Source organism: Pelophylax lessonae (genome assembly GCF_965119305.1).
Source record: "Pelophylax lessonae genome assembly, chromosome: 5".
NCBI lineage: Eukaryota > Metazoa > Chordata > Amphibia > Anura > Ranidae > Pelophylax > Pelophylax lessonae.
The window spans coordinates 178679742-178697953 of NC_138772.1; the positions used below are offsets into that span (position 1 = coordinate 178679742).

General features: G+C 42.0%; 1 protein-coding gene across 1 annotated transcript in view; it reads left to right on the forward strand.

Annotated features, from left to right (window-relative positions):
- Positions 1-291: 291 nt before the first annotated feature.
- CMBL (carboxymethylenebutenolidase homolog) overlaps positions 292-18212 on the forward strand; it is a 36590-nt gene continuing 18669 nt past the window's right edge. Inside the window, exons 1-2 of the mRNA XM_082257987.1 lie at positions 292-406; positions 15694-15915. Coding sequence (XP_082114113.1) covers positions 15701-15915 — 215 coding nt within the window. The 5' untranslated portion in view covers positions 292-406; positions 15694-15700. The remainder of the gene's footprint in view (positions 407-15693; positions 15916-18212) is intronic.

Here is an 18212-nt window from a genome sequence, read left to right on the forward strand (position 1 = left end):
GTGTTCTAATTGTGTAAAAGTGTGTTGATAGATAACAGTATTAAAAGTTCAATCATTCTAAAACTTGAAAATCTGGTCTGTACAAAAGCTACACTTGGGTATGCAGAGTTTATTGTGTAAGCAGTTTATTTAGGTGACAGAAAATGTGAGCTGGGGGAAAAGTTGCCAAGTCATTCTGACATGCAATATCCACTCATGCTTACTTTTTACTAACTATTTCTGAAGCATATTTGTTTTTGTTATCATTCTGATTTAGGAATTTCTTGCTTTATTTGACTTTTAACTACAACAAAAGTTTGTTGAATCGATTGTAGGCGTGTTCTTCCTCATAAAAATAAGCAGGCAGTGGTTCATTCTCAGAAGACAGATATTTTCACTAAAGGATATCGAAGGGCCAACTGAGAAGGTAAGTTAGATAATGCATATATTCTTCTTATAGTGCAGCATTAGTATATGGCATGTATGCACACCATGGGGCTTACTATGTGATGTCTAATTAAATAGCTCACCCGAAAATATATAGTACTAAACATAAAATGAACACACTGCTGTAATGATTAACCTTATGGGTACAGAAGCTGATTACCTCCGAGAGTATGGTTCTATGGTCAGAATGCAGAAATATGATCATGCATATTGTTACATGATTATTCTTAACCAATTCATGACCACCTAACATATTAACCACTTAAGCCCCGGAAGATTTTACCCCCTTCCTGACCAGGGCCTATTTTGCGCTTCGGCACTGCGTGACTTTAATGGACAATTGCGCGGTCGTGCGACGTTGTACCTAAACGAATTTGACGTCCTTTTTTCCCCCACAAACAGAGCTTTCTTTTGGTGGTATTTGATCACCTGTGCGATTTTTTGATCATGCGGTATAAACAAAAAAAGAGCATCAATTTTGCAAAAATAACAATATTTTTCACTTTTATATGAAATTCCCCAAAAAAATTTAAAAATCCAAATTTTTTAACATTTTAGGCCAATTTGTTTTATGCTACATATTTTTGGCAAAAAAAAAAAAATTGCAAAAAGCGTATTTTGATTGGTTTGCGCAAAAGTTAATGCGTTTACTAACTAAGGGAAAGATTTTTGTCATTTTTGTTGTTTCTTTTTTTTTAACGCGTAATGGCGGCGATCTGCGATTTATTTATTTTTGCAGGACTGCGACATTGCGGCAGACAGATCGGACCCTTGACTGACATTTTTGACACTTTTGGGGTTACCAGTGACATTACTACAGTAATCAGTGCTATACATATGCACTGTTACTGTAAAATGACACTGGCCGTGAAGGGGTTAACTTTTTTTGAGAGGGAGGGGTTGTGTGTGTCCCTAGGGGCGTGATTCTAACTGTGATTGGTTGTGGCTTGAGGTGTAGGAACAGTGATCAACGGTCCTACATAGTAGAACCGTATGATCACTATTCTTACACAGGGGAGACAGACAGACGGCTTGTTTACATCAGCCGCCTGCCTTTCTCCCTCTCCCCCTACGATCGCAGAGTGACCGGCGGACATCGGGTCCGCCGGTCACACGCGCGGGGGGGGGGGTGCGTGACCGAGCGGGAGCGCGCCTCCGGTGGCGCGCTCGCTCCCCAGAGCCTCACAGGCTAGTGACGTACCAATACGTCACTTTGCCTGTGAGGGGCTGACCGCCGCAGTATATGTACTTGCGGCGGTCGGCAAGTTGTTAATGCAGCAGCAAAAGGATGGGCTTTAACGCCAACACGCTGCACATATGTGATGCTGGACGGACAATGTTTCTGTGCTGAGAGCTTGCTCACTGCGCACTCCCAACACAGAGACTGAGTTGTGAAACACAGATCTTGGTCCTCCCCTTTTGATCGGTAGCCAGCGGGACCAGCTTCTGATCATGTGACCACTGTAACAGCCACTCATATGGCTGATCATCCTGCCCCCTGGTGGTCAGAACTTTTTAAAGGAATGCCGGGGGGTTAAACATAGCTACATGTATACAGAGATCCACTACACCAGGAATATGTAAACTGTGGCCCTCTAGCTGTTGCAAAACTACAAGTCCCATCATGCCTCTGCCTCTGGGTGTCATGCTTGTGGGAGTCTTGCTATGCTTCATGAGACTTGTAGTTCTGCAACATCTGGAGGGCCACAGTTTGCATATCCCTGCACTACACTATTAATAAGTAATTCATGCAGAAAATACTAAAGGCAAAAAATTAGAACATGTAGCCACAAAAGTATGGAATGATTAGTTCATAATCATGAAGACATGATTATTGGATAGATATAATAGACAAATAACTAGCATACCAACTGAGCATAACCACTTCCTTATTGCTGTATGTTTATGAAGAGCAAATTGGTGGGTGCTTTTATTGTAATGCCATTTATAAGCACTGCAGAAATCCCCTTCGTATGGCCAGCACGTTTATTAATGGCTGTGATTAACCACTTCTGGACTGGGCCTTTTTCTGACACTTGTTAAGTTAAAATAATTTTTTTTTGCTAGAAAATTACTTAGAACCCCCAAACATTATATTTGTTTTTTTAGCAGAGACCCTAGAGAATAAAATGGAGATTGTTTCAATATTTTTTTTATCACACTGTATTTGCGCAGAGGTCTTATAAACGCTGGGAAAAATACACTTTTTTTTTTAATTAAAAAAATAGGAAAACAGTAAAGTTAGCCCAATTTTTTTCTATAATGTGAAAGATAATGTTACGCTGAGTAAATAGATACCCAACATGTGATGCTTCAAACGTGCGCACGCTACTGGAATGGCGACAAACATTGGTACTTAAAAATCCCCATAGGTGACAATTTAAAAATTTCTACAGATTACCAGTTTATGGTTACAGAGGGATTCTGAGGCTCAAATTATTGCTCTCGCTCTAACGATCGCAGCGATGCCTCACATGTGTGGTTTGAACACTGTTTACATATGTGGGCATGACTTGCGTATGCGTTCGTTTCTGCACGAGAGATAACGGGGACTGGCGCTTTAAATTTTTTTTTTCCTATTTATTTTAGCTTTTATTTTTACACTGTTTTTTTTTTTTTGACCCCTTTATTCCTATTACAAGGAATGTAAACATCCCTTGTAATAGAAATAAGCATGACAGGTTCTCTTTATTGTGAGATCTGGGGTCAAAAAGACCTCAGATCTCACATCTACACTAAAAAAGAAAAAGAAAAGTAATTTTTTTTCATGGTGAAAAAAAAATGGGCTCTTTAAATCCATTTCTAGGAAGCGACGTATGACATTGCTCAGGTCCTCCAAGGCCATAGAGTTGACTGAGGGCCATCTTGCCCTCATTCGACTTCCTGCCTGAGGGGACAGCAGACCGGATCATTCCCTGCTACCGACGGGTCCGGTAAGCGGGGAAAATGACCAGGAAGCAGCGGGAGGGGGGGCACCACTCCCGCCGCCCATAAAGGTGATCCTGCGGCAAATCCACCACTAAGACCACCCTTTATGTTAAAGCGGACAGCCCGCCATTTAAAAAAATACCAGGGTTATGGCAGCTATGTGCTTCCATAACCCCGGTATTTAACGTCAAAGTACCGACTTAAATACACCGAGGGCAGTCCGTAAGTGGTTAAAGGAGATGTACAGCCAAAGCTCATTTGGTTGACCATCTCCCATGAATCACAGGAGTGCAGTTGGTTCTGCACTCCTGTGTTTTGTTTTCAGCAGAGAGCGGGCTGAAGTCCGCTCTCTGCTGACATCACAGAAGTCGGTCCAGGCACCCTGTTATCACATGGGATCCGCCAGGTGCCTGGACCGACACCCGGTTCAGCCTCTCAGCGAGCTGCTGAGAGCCTGAACCGGCCACTCCACAGCCCAGCGGTCCAATGAGCGAGGAGGGGGCAGAGCGGAGACAGTCACCAGCTCTCTGCTCGGGGAGCTGTCAGAACCAAGCGATCGGGGTGTTCGATCACTCGGTTCTCAGTGTCGAGGCACTGGGGGACCGATGCTGCATCCACCTAGGTAAGTATAAATGGGGAATAGCAAAAAAAAACCATACTTCTCTTTTAACCACTTCAGAAGGTTTTACCCCCTTAATGACCAGGCCGTTTTTTGCGATTCTGCACTGCGTTATTTTAAGGAAAAATTGCGGCGCTGTACCCAAATACAATTGATGTCCTTTTTTTCCCACATATAAAGCTTTCTTTTGGTGGTATTTGATCACTTCTGCGGTTTTTAGATTTTGCGCTATAAACAAAAAAAGAGCGCCAATTTTTAAAAAAACGCCATATTTTTTACTTTCTGCTATAAAACATTCCCAATAAAATTTTTTATCAGTTTAGGCCAATTTGTATTCTGCTACATTTTTTTTTGGTAAAAAAATACGTATTTTAATTGGTTTGCGCAAAAATTATAGCGTTTACAAACTACGGGATAAATTTTTGGACTTTTTATTTATTCTTTTGTTGTTATTAGTAATGGCAGCGATCAGCGATTTTTAGCGGGACTTAGACATTGCAGCGGACAGATCAGACCCCTAACTGACATTTTTGACACTTTTTGGGGACCAGTGACATTAATACAGTAATCAGTGCTAAATAATATGCACTGTTACTGTATAAATTACACTGGCAAGGAAGGGTTTAACACTGGGGGTGATCAAAGGGGTTAATGTATGCCTAAGTGTGATTACTGACTGTGGGGGGGTTCTGTGACAGGCACAGAGAGATCGCGGTTTCAGCTTAGCTGAAACTTCTGATCTCTCCCTGCCTGTCTGACAGAAGACTCGCCTCCTTTGTTGACATAAGCAGGCGGGTCTTCTTTCAGTTTCTCTGACGATCGCGGGAAGCCGGCAGCAATCCCCACCGCTCCTCCCAAGGCCCGCCTCCTGCTGTGTCTAAACAGTGCATGAAATCAGATAGTACTACGTGGTTTTGCGCAGCCGAGCTGCCCCGCCGCAGTAATACTACGGTGGGCGGTCAGCAAGAGGTTAAACTTGGTCGGTCCTCAGATGGCTCGCATCAAAGGCACAATATACACAGCCAATCTGAGCAGAATGAGGACTAATTACAACAATCACAAGTGTAAACAGTGTGTGCTGTTTATGCCGAACAGCCCGTCCCTTAAGGCCCGTACGCACGATCAGAAAATCGTATGAAAAATACCGTTTTCAAAGCGAACATAAGATAATTTGTTCGTTAGTACACAGCTTTCAAGAGCCGATCACGACAGTTCATCCAACAGGACAAGCATGACATTTTTATGCGTATGATACCATTTTCATTTAATCAGTACAGTTGTCGTTTTAAAATACAAGAAAATACACTACAGCACATTACATCACTTCCGAATTTTTATTATGTCGTACGAGAATTTTTGTAACTTTGTTAAAGAGGTTGTAAACCCCCAAAAATTTTTATTTATTTTTTTTGAAACCTGCAAGAGAAACACATAATGAGCTAGTATGCATCGCATACTAGCTCATTATGAAATACTTACCTTAGAACGAGCCCCCGCCGTGCCATCCGCTTACCTGCATGACGGGCGACATGTCCAGTCGCCCGTCTTCCGGGATCGCGGCATCCAGCCATCTGATTGGCCAGACCTGCGGTGACGTCACTCCCGCGCACGCGCGCGGGAGCCGACAGTCATGGCACGGGTCTCTGAAGGAACGGCACAATCGGCCGTTCCTTCAGAGCGCATGCGCCAGTGACGTCACTGGCTGCATGTAAGGTAAATATCTCCTAAACGGTGCAAGTTTAGGAGATATTTACAGTACCTATAGGTAAGCCTTATCACAGGCTTACCTATAGGTAAAAGTTACTGAGGAGGGTTTACTTCCTCTTTAAACTCTTCATTTTCGATATTAGATTAGTATGCAAAGAAAAAAAAAAAAACAGGCGATCATACGCCCGATAATCTCTCTGTGTGTACCAGGCATTAGGCTAGGTTCACACGATTTCAGTTTACTTGCAGCTCCATTTCCACAGGCACAATTAAATAGATTAGGGGGGTTGGTGTGATTTTCTACTGTATATATTCCCATTGGAAGGTATTATCCCTAATATAGTACAAAGCCAAAATATTTTAAGTGTGAAGAGGACTTTAACCACTTGCCGACCACTCACGTTGAGGGTACTGCGGCAAAGTGGCTCGTTATCGTCCAGCGACGTAGACTCCTCCACTTGTGGGCGGCGCGCCCGCGCCGCCAGAGGCTCACTCCCGCTGTATTCAGACACAGCGGGAGTAGGGCCAGGGGAGGAGAGTCGGTGATAACCGCCGCTCTTCCCCGATTGTCGGGGATCGAGTGTGGAGATCCGTCCGCTTGTGTAAACAAAGCGGGCGGATCTCCTAAGTGACAGGCAGGGTCAGATTGCAGGATTCAGCATAGCTGAATCTGCGAACTGTGCCTGTGTCACACAGTCCCCTCCCCCCACACACGTCAGTAAGCACCAGGCATACATTAACCCCTTGATCACCAATAAAAGTTAACCTATTCCCTGCCAGTGTCATTTTTACAGTAACAGTGCATATTTATAGCACTGATTACTGTAGTAATGTCACTGGTCCCCCCAAAAGTGTAAAAAATGTCAGTTAGGGGTTCGATCTGTAAATGTCATAGTCCCGCTAAAAAATCTCAGATCGCCGCCAGTAATAGTAAAAAAAAAAAAAAGAAATAAATAACTAAAAATGACAAATCTTTCTGATTTTTTTTTTTTTTTTTTTACCAAAAATATTGACCTAAAAGGATGAAAAATTTTGATTTTTAAATTTTTGTTTTTGGGGAATGTTATATAGCAGAATGTGAAAAATATTGTTTTTTTTTTTTTAGAATTGTCGGTTTTTTTGGTTATAGATCAAAAAATAAAAAATCGCACAGGTGATCAAATACCACCAAAAGAAAGCTCTATTTGTGGGAAAAAAAGGACATCAATTTTATTTCGGTACAGTGTCGCACAACCGCGCAATTTTTCATTAAAGTAACGCAGTCCTGAATTGCAAAAAATGACCTGGTCATTAAGGGGGCAAATCCTTCCGGTCCAGAAGTGGTTAAATTGTAAGCTCCATGAAGGCAGGGACTGTTGAAAAATGGAAAATGTGAAGTGCTGCATAAATTGATGGTGCTATATAAAAACCTATTATAAATAAATAAATCCAAGCAGTATGCCGGGGGTCCTGTAAGCCCATGATGCTGCTTGTGTGTGAGGTAGTGGTTCTTTGATGTGTTACCAGCACAAGGTGTTTTAACATACCGTAGTACTTAATAAAAAACCGTGTAGGAAGTCTGACTGCACTACTCTGATTGTTTAACAAGGTTCAGTTGGCTTTCCATACACTTTAACACATGACAATATCAGATCAATATGTCTTAGCTAAAAAGACGAGTAGCAAAGGTTGCCTTTCTTGAGGCACGATTAATCTGACTGAAAGCCATTTGATAAGATATGAGTTAATGTGTGACTCAATCAGTTCTGTCAAGGTTGATTTGGTGGAACATTATATGAAGTGTGCAGTTCTGGAGGTTGCTCATTACCACAGGGGTGTCCTGCTGGATCCTCGGAGAAGATTACTAAAAATGTGAAAAGATAGGAGCACTATACAAGTTTATAAAATATTTTATTCTGCAGCATATTGCCTGACCAAAAAAAAAAAAATCGGCACCAAAAAAAATGTCACATATTCTAATATATCGTTGGCTTTGATTGCGGCACACATTGGCTGTGGCATTGTTTCGATAAGCTTCTTCAGTGTCACAAGATTTATTTCCATCCAGTGTTGCATTCATTTTTCACCAAGATCTTGATGATGGGAGAGTTGGACCACTGTGCAAAGCCTTCTCCAGCATATTCCAAACATTCTCAATGGGGTTAAGTTCTGGACTCTGTGGTGGCCAATTCATGTGTGAAAATGATGTCTCATTCTCCCTGAACCACTCTTTCACAATTTGAGCCCGATTAATCCTGGCATTGTCATCTTGGAATATGCCCATGCCATCAGGGAAGAAAAATTCCATTGATGGAATAACCTGGTCATTCAGTATAGCCAGGTAGTCAGCTAACCTCATTCTTTGGGCACATGCAGTAACTGTGCAATAGGATAGTTACTGCATGCTTAGCTTAATTGCTTAGTTATTTCCAGGTGGCGACTTTTTTTGCCCACTCAGTGTAGTACAACATGTTTCAAGGGCTTGACACTCCCCCTTCATCAGGGCTAAAATCAAGACCATAAAGAAAGCAAAAAGAATCTAAAAATTCCTTGAATATGTTCAAAAAAATTATATATATATATATATATATATATATATATATATATATATATATATATATATATATATATATATATATACACAGTGCCTTGCGAAAGTATTCGGCCCCCTTGAACTTTGCGACCTTTTGCCACATTTCAGGCTTCAAACATAAAGATATAAAACTGTAATTTTTTGTGAAGAATCAACAACAAGTGGGACACAATCATGAAGTGGAACGAAATTTATTGGATATTTCAAACTTTTTTAACAAATAAAAAACTGAAAAATTGGGCATGCAAAATTATTCAGCCCCCTTAAGTTAATACTTTTGTAGCGCCACCTTTTGCTGCAATTACAGCTGTAAGTCGCTTGGGGTATGTCTCTATCAGTTTTGCACATCGAGAGACTGAAATTTTTGCCCATTCCTCCTTGCAAAACAGCTCGAGCTCAGTGAGGTTGGATGGAGAGGGTTTGTGAACAGCAGTTTTCAGTTCTTTCCACAGATTCTCGATTGGATTCAGGTCTGAACTTTGACTTGGCCATTCTAACACCTGGATATGTTTATTTGTGAACCATTCCATTGTAGATTTTGCTTTATTTTTTGGATCATTGTCTTGTTGGAAGACAAATCTCCGTCCCAGTCTCAGGTCTTTTGCAGACTCCATCAGGTTTTCTTCCAGAATGGTCCTATATTTGGCTCCATCCATCTTCCCATCAATTTTAACCATCTTCCCTGTCCCTGCTGAAGAAAAGCAGGCCCAAACCATGATGCTGCCACCACCATGTTTGACAGTGGGGATGGTGTGTTCAGGGTGATGAGCTGTGTTGCTTTTATGCCAAACATAACGTTTTGCATTGTTGCCAAAAAGTTTGATTTTGGTTTCATCTGACCAGAGCACCTTCTTCTTACATGTTTGGTGTGTCTCCCAGGTGGCTTGCGGTTGCGGCAAACTTTAAATTACACTTTTTATGGATATATTTAAGAAATGGCTTTCTTCTTGCCACTCTTCCATAAAGGCCAGATTTGTGCAGTATACGACTGATTGTTGTCCTATGGACAGAGTCTCCCACCTCAGCTGTATATCTCTGCAGTTCATCCAGAGTGATCATTGGCCTCTTGGCTGCATCTCTGATCAGTCTTCTCCTTGTATGAGCTGAAAGTTTAGAGGGACGGCCAGGTTTTTGTAGATTTGCAGTGGTCTGATACTCCTTCCATTTCAATATTATAGCTTGCACAGTGCTCCTTGGGATGTTTAAAGCTTGGGAAATCTTTTTGTATCCAAATCCGGCTTTAAACTTCTCCACAACAGTATCTCGGACCTGCCTGGTGTGTTCCTTGTTCTTCATGATGCTCTCTGCGCTTTAAACGGACCTCTGAGACTATCACAGTGCCGGTGCATTTATACAGAGACTTGATTACACACAGGTGGATTCTATTTATCATCATTAGTCATTTAGGTCAACATTGGATCATTCAGAGATCCTCACTGAACTTCTGGAGAGAGTTTGCTGCACTGAAAGTAAAGGGGCTGAATAATTTTGCACGTCCATTTTTTCAGTTTTTTTATTTGTTAACAAAGTTTGAAATATCCAACAAATTTCATTCCACTTCATGATTGTGTCCCACTTGTTGTTGATTCTTCACAAAAAATAATAGTTTTATATCTTTATGTTTGAAGCCTGAAATGTGGCAAAAGGTCGCAAAGTTCAAGGGGGCCAAATACTTTCGCAAGGCACTGTATATATATATATATATATATATATTTTCATTTAATTTTCTTCATCGTCATGTTGTTACATGATCATTTGTTTGTTCTCATGTGTCTTGTTTTTACGTTTCCACAGGTACCACATCTCAAAAAAAGAAAAAAAAAGTGTTTTTGTTACTTTCGCAAGGCACTGTGTGTATGTGTATATATATATATATATATATATATATATATATATATATATATATATATATGAAACTATATCTATATACAGGCATGATTATTGAAATTAAAAAAACCTCACTTAGGCCCCTTTCACACTTGTGCGACCTAAAAGTTGCGGGATATTGACTGGGCTTGAAGCCATGCCTGTGTAATCATGAGGTCTATGGACCACAAAACGCATCAAAGTCAGATCAAAGTAGTGCAAGGACTACTTTGAAGTCGCACAGATATGAAAGGTACTCTTTGGAAATCATAGAGTACAACTTGTCATGCTACTTTGCAGGACAAGTCGCACAAGTGTGAAAGGGGCCTAAAGGAGTAAAAGATACAGTTTATATACAATCCAGTCAATACAGCACAGACCGGTATTGTTACTCAAATCTCAATACAAACAGCCTTTGAATTGCTGGTAAAATTATACGATTTGGAATATGTCAAATTCATTAAAATGGATTATGAAGAGATTCTCAGTGTCGGGTGCAGTTTTTACGAGATATAACATGAGGCAATATCTTGCATAAATCTTAATATAACAGTATTTAAATCTTGGGTGAAGTATGGGGTATGAAATAAATGTGACACAAAAGTTTGCTAATGGGTGTCCAGTGAGTGTACATTATATGTATAAACGTATGCAATATACAATGTATATCTAGACTATGTTACCAAAAGTAGTGGGTCGTCTGCCTTTAAACACATGAACTTTAATGGCATCCCAGTCTTAGTCCGTAGGGTTCAATACTGAGTTGGCCCACCCTTTGCAGCTATAACAGCTTCAACTCTTCTGGGAAGGCTGTCCACAAGATTTAGGAGTGTGTCTATGGGAATGTTTGACCGTTCTTTCAGAATCGCATTTGTGAGGTCAGGCACTGATGTTGGAGATAAGGTCTGGCTTGCAGGATAACATGCTGGCTGTAGAAAAAAAATGTCAGACGCCAAAAACAGCAGTTGTAAAAACGTCCAGTGTGCATGAGGCCTAAATGTATATGCCACAAAAGAGGGTGTAATTTATGTCAACTAGATCAAGAAAACACCTATAATATTGCCTCCTCTATGTTGTAAAGTGATAATGTATGGCTCATGGCCAGTGTTGGGGTAGTTACTCAAAAAATGTAACTAGTTACTAGTTACTTCTGTAAAAAGTAATGAAATTACTTTACTTGTTACTGCATTTGAAAAGTAACTTCACTACTTATTACTTTACTTTTGAAAAAAATATGAACAAATTCCAATGCGCATATTTATTTGTAGTGCACAAAAAAAAAATACAATATTTATTGTTTTATTTATATAAATAACACCAGAGCGTGCCCCCTTTCAATGCCACAGTGACCACAGCGTGCCCCCTTTCAATGCCAGAGTGACCCCAGTGTGCCCTCTTTCAATGCCAGAGTGACCACAGCGTGCCCCCTTTCAATGCCAGAATGCCAGAGTGACCACAGCGTGCCCCCAGATTGACCACAGTGTGCCCCAGAGTGACCACAGTGTGCACCCTTTCAATGCCAGAATGACCAGTGTGCCCCCAGATTGACCACAGCATGCCCCAGATTGACCACAGCGTGCCCCCAGATTGACCACAGTGTGCACCCTTTCAATGCCAGAGTGAACAGTGTGCCCCCTTTCAATGCCAGTGACCAGTGTGCCCCCAGATTGACCACAGTGTGCCCCCAGAGTGACCACAGCGTGCCCCCAGATTGACCACAGTGTGCACCCTTTCAATGCCAGAGTGAACAGTGTGCCCCCAGATTGACCACAGCGTGTCCCCAGATTGACCACAGCGTGCCCCTAGATTGACCACAGCGTGCCCCCAGATTGACCACAGTGTGCACCCTTTTAATGCCAGAGTGACCAGTGTGCCCCCAGATTGACCCCAGCGTGTCCCCAGATTGACCACAGTGTGCACCCATTCAATGGCAGAGTGACCAGTGTGCCCCCATATTGACCACAGTGTGCACCCTTTCAATGCCAGAGTGAACAGTGTGCCCCCAGATTGACCACAGCGTGTCCCCAGATTGACCACAGCGTGCCCCCAGATTGACCACAGCATGCCCCCAGATTGACCACAGTGTGCACCCTTTCAATGCCAGAGTGACCAGTGTGCCCCCAGATTGACCACAGTGTGCACCCTTTCAATGCCAGAGTAACCAGTGTGCCCCCAGAGTGACCACAGCGTGCCCCCAGATTGACCACAGTGTGCACCCATTCAATGCCAGAGTGACCAGTGTGCCCCCATATTGACCACAGTGTGCACCCTTTCAATGCCAGAGTGAACAGCGTGTCCCCAGATTGACCACAGCGTGCCCCGAGATTGACCACAGTGTGCACCCTTTCAATGCCAGAGTGACCAGTGTGCCCCTAGAGTGACCACAGCGTGCCCCAGATTAACCACAGTGTGCACCCTTTCAATGCCAGATTGACCAGTACACTTACCTGCAGTGGCAGGCATCTTCTCCTCGGTCCTCCCGCCTCCTCAGTGTCCTCCGCAGCCCCCGCTCTCCTCAGTCCTCCCGCCTCCTTCAAATCCTCGGCCACACAGGATCCCCCGCTCTCCTCGGTCCTCCCGCTCCTTCAAATCCTCGGCCACACAGGATCCCCCGCTCTCCTCGGTCCTCCCGCCTTCTCAGAGTCCTCGGCCACACATGATCCCCCGCTCTCCTCGGTCCTCCCGCCTTCTGGTCCTCCGCAGAATCACTCCGCTGACGAGGAGGGCAGAGCCGCAGAGCATAGGCTAGGCAGGCAGTGGGCGGCCCGACCGGCGCCCAGCCGGAACTTCACGCGGCGCTTCTTCATGTATACCTACGCGCTCCGAAAATGGAGAAAAAGTCTGCCTCCTAGGAAACTTATTTAAGGTAAAGCCCCAGGGAATAAAGCTGCCCTGATGATTGTATGATCGCACGGCTTGAGTAACGCAGGAAAGGGCGTTACTCAAGCCGCGTAAAGTAATTTAGTTACCAATTTTACCAATGTAACTCGTTACATTACTAAGTTACCAAAAAAGTAACGTAGTTACTGTAATCTGTTACATTGTAACTCGTTACCCCCAACACTGCTCATGGCTGAATCTTATTAAAGATTCCTTAAAGGGAAATCCTCTGGTAAAATACACTGCTCAAAAACATTAAACACTTTTTAATCAGAGTATAGCATCAAGTCAATTAAACTCCTGGGATATTGATCTGGTCAGATAAGTAGCAGAGGGGGTTGTTAATCGGTTTCAGCTGCTTTGGTGTTAATGAATACGATAGGCAACAACGAGACAACATCCAAACCGGAATGGTTTTACAGGTGGAGGATACTGACATTTTTTTCCCTACTCGTCTTTTCTGACTGTTTTTCGTTAGTTTTGCATTTGGCTAGGATCAGTGTCATTATTGGTTGAATGAGGCGATACCTGGACCCTATAGAGGTTGCACAGGCATTCCAACTCCTCCAGTATGGCATATCAATACGTGCCATTGCCAGGTTTGCTGTGTCTCCCACCACAGTCTCAGGAGCATAGAGGCAATTCCAGGAGACAGGGAGTTACTCTAGGAGAGATAGACAGGGCAAAAGGAGGTTCTTAACTCATCAACAGGACCGGTATCTGCTCGTTTGTGCAATGAGGAACAGGATGAGCACTGCCAGAGCCCTACAAAATTACCTCCAGCAGGCCAGTGGTGTGAATGTCTCTGACCAAACAATCACAAACAGACTTCATGAGGGTGGCCTGAGGGCCCATAATTGTCAGGTCCGCCACTAGCGCCCTGTGGTTTTCACAGATGAGAGCAGGTTCACCCTAAGCACATGTGACAGACATGAAAGGGTCCAGAGAAGCTGTGGAGAACGTTATGCTGCCTGTACATCATTCAGCATGACCGGTTTGGTGGTGGGTCAGTAATAGTCTGGGAGGCATATCCATGGAGGGATGCACAGACCTCTACAGGCTAGACAATGGCACCCTGACTGCTATTAGGCATTGGGATGAAAACTTTGGACCCATTGTCAGACCCTACTCTGGTGCAGTGGGTCCTGGGTTCCTCCTGGTGCACGACAATGCCCGGCCTCATGTGGCAAAAGTATGCAGCCAGTTCCTGGAGGATAATGGAGTGGATACCATTGAATGGCCCCCACACTCGCCTGACCTAAATCCAATTTGAACACCTCTGGGACATATCCCAGGTTGCACCTCAGTCTGTTTAGAAGCTCAGTGATGCCCTGGTCCAGATCTGGGAGGAAATACCCCAGGACACCATCCGTTGTCTCAAAAGGAGCATGCCGCAATGTTTTCAGGCATTCATACAAGCACATGAGGGCCATACAAAATACTGAGTACCATTTAAGTTGCTGCAATAAACTTTTAGAAAAATGGACTAGCCTGCTGCATCATTTTTTTTCACTTTGATTTTTTGGGGTGTCTTTGAATTCAGCCCTCTGTAGGTTGATAATTTTTATTTCCATCAAACAATGTGGCATCCTTTCCTTCCTAACACATTACCCAGACCATATCAGTATAGATATCCAGCATGATATTTTTCCCTATTGAGATCTGATGTATTTTCAAAGTGTTCCTTTAATTTTTTTAAGCAGTGTATATTCCAAACCTGATTTGACGTTGAATGTTGTACAAAGTATATTAAGAGATCTTCTCAGACCACATGTGGACAATGTCGCCCCCGTGTGGCCAACACTAATAGATTCTTTATGACATAGTACAAAGTCTACCCAGCTAAAGGGTGATATAATAGGCCACTACATGTGGTTTGTAACCTGTAAGGTCCATAAGGGTATCCCATATAGGATCAATCCTTTTAAATCCAGCTCAGAATGAAAGTGAAATAATGGCTTATATAACAGGCATCAGATGCAACTGGAAAACTCCCAGGGAGGGGTGTCCTTGTCATCACATATAGTACTCTTGTAGTTTGTTAGCAAGGTATCTACTGTCCTCCCATTTGTTGTCAAATAAATGACATAAGAAAACTTCTCCAACTGTATAGTATGTGGTTTATCATTGCCCAGTGTGGGAGCCATCAGTATAACTTGAAGAGAAACAAAAAGCCATTTAACACTCAAGTAAAGGAAATGTATTTAGCCATCCATGTGGATCTTGAAGAGTCCAAGCTGTGTTTGTAGAAATAGAGGTATAGACATTCATCTCCAGAGAAAATATCACTCCCTTAAAGGAATGGAGGAGGTATCCCAAAGGCTGGCTGCATGTGATCGAGCTGGAAGCCTGACCGGTTTCGCCTGTCATGCTGGCTGCTTCAGAGAAAGTTGTTCTATCACCCTTCCCATCCAAGAACGTACAAGTATGTGCTCTGGAAGGTAAATGGTTAAAATAGTAAAAAAAAGAAAACTGTCATTGTGTACTATGTCCCCGTATTAAGCTATGCATATTTTCCAAATTTTCTGACAACTGCAAATCTCACATGGCTCAGAAAGCCTTAATTGTAATTAAAGAAAGTTGCATAAACTTCAAAAATTGAGCACTGCAAATGTGGATTACATCATATACATTAATAAAGCAGCTGAGCAAAGCACAATGGGAGTCTAACAAGTAATATTTGTGTTTATTTTAGATTTGCAATGGCGAATGAAGCAAAACCTTGTGCTTGTGATTTAGGAGATCAATTTGATTATAAAGGCCTTGGAGAGGAAGTACAAATTGAACACATAAAAGCATATGTCACCAAACCAAAGACAACCACTGATAAAGCCATAATTGTGGTGCAAGATGTCTACGGATGGGAACTAAATAACACCAGATATTTTGTTGATCTGCTTGCTGAACATGGATACACGTAAGACAAAAATATTCCTTTCTATTCTTTTGATTTTGATAATATTTTTCTGTCTTAGCATATAAAGCGTATACACAGACACACTGGGGGAGATTTACTAAAACTGGAGCTTTCAGAATCTGGTGAAGCTGTGCTTGGTAGCCAATCAGATTCGAACTTAATTAAGCTTTGTCAATACAACCTGGAAGTTGATTGGTTTATATACAGAACTGCACCAGATTTTGCACTCCCCAGCTTTGGTAAATAACCCCCACTGTGTACATGTGTTTTTTGTTGGTATATGCTGTATATGCATATTGTAAAGATGTGAGTGCAAATCATTGCTGGTTGGAGTTGCTAAAACTGCAAACCCTATCCTTATATTAGCAAGAGAGTGCGTCGCTTAGATTATATTAAACTTTTATAACTGAGTTTTTCACAGAAGGATTTTATAGTATGATGAGGGGAACAAGATAGGACATAATAAAACACAGAAAAAGCAGTTAAGAGTCTCTGTGAAGGAGCAGAAAGTTAGCTAGATACAGAAGAGACACAAAGTTAATTACGAATGTAATAAGGTAGCAAACTACTGAAAGTGATTGTAAATTCTCCTTTTTTTCCCCATTAAAATAACAAACATATTAATTACACTTACCTCCTCTGTGCAGTTGGTTTTGCACAGGCAGCCCGGATCCTTCTCTTCTCGGTTCCCTGGCTGAAGCTCCTGGCCCTTCCCTCCTGTTGAGTGCCCCTACAGCAAGCAGCTTGCTATGGGGGCACTCGAGCCAAGCTGCAGCTCCGTGTATCTATTCAGACATGGCACTTCCGTTCGATCCTGCCCCCTCTCTCTCTACTGATTGGCTAACTGAATTTGATTGACATCAGCGGGAGCCAATGGCACCGTTGCTGTGTCTCAGCCAAACAGGAGAAAGAGTCCCGGATGGCTGAGGCACACATGGACATAACTGAATTGAGATTGGCTCAGGTAAGTATTAGGGTGGCTGATAGGGGCTGCTGCACACTGAATGTTTTTTATCCTAATGCTTTTTATCCTTAAATTATGTAAATGTAAAAAAAAAAAAAAAAAAAAAAAAAATGTCCAATAAAATAACAGCAATAGGGAAATATATAAACAAACAGTCCACATTAAATGTCCACTTTTTTCTAAATCTGGTGATTCCTAAAGTGAAGTGCAAATTCTTATTATAGATATCACCTTCAAAATATACACATGACACTACTGTTAGAAGTTATTTGTCTTCTAGATCATAGGCAGGTCAGTTGTAAGAAACACTTCTTCCACTCTCTAACAAAAGACTACACAAGCTTTAAGAATTCCAAACGAATAGGTTCTCAAATTTCCATTCACACTATAAGACAAAACACAAAGCACCTCATAGTGTAATCATATTTTATTAAAATGTAAAAAATAAAATCCTACTAAAAACATACATTTAATAAGTGGATAGATAGCACTCTTTCTTCGCATGTATGTCATCTTTAAAGATCACCCCCGGACTCTATACAGCACGGGTCACTCCTTGATATTTTATTTGTTAGTGTTATTTACCTTCTATAATTTTATTAAATTATACTATGGAGTGCTTCTGTTTTGTTTGAGATTACGATGTTGCATATGAAACTTTGAGTACCTGTTGCTTTGGTGCCCAATCTGTGGCCTTGGGCCAGCATGTGGCACTTACTGAGCAGCCCTTTGAGGTTCCTGCAGGCAGTGGCATGTGTTTTGGTGCATACTAAAGCCAGTGAAAGAAAAGGTATTATTTAGATTGGCTTCTAATAGTTGAGTGATTTGGTTTAATTTGGTCATACTATCTTACTTTTTTTTGTGCTGTCATATTTTATAATAGATATTTCTGAGAGGAGAAATATCAAATATATGACAAGCATTTTAGGGGATGTAGGAAGCACAAATATGGATACGGTTTGTAGATATGGTTTGTAAAGGGGATATAAGACAAGTGACCTCAGGCATTCTTGTGTAACCTCTATGCGTTTCGCTTGTCTCTGACTCTGTCCTGTAGCATGTCTACAGCCTCTGACCATCTCTTGTAGTATGCTCATAGTCTCTAACCATCTTCTGTTGAGAATATGTAGTCTCTGACAGCTTTATGTAGTATTGAATTTACTTCATGTTTTGTGCAATCTATTGGTGGTGTCAAGGTTATACTTGAGGCCCCTATTTTAATAAGTTGACCATCACTGACCTAAAGGTTTGGAACTCTAGAAGCCCATGCTGTTCTCTTGAAGGAAAGCGAAAATCTCCTGGCTATTTTTGACCTACCAATATTCTGGAGCTC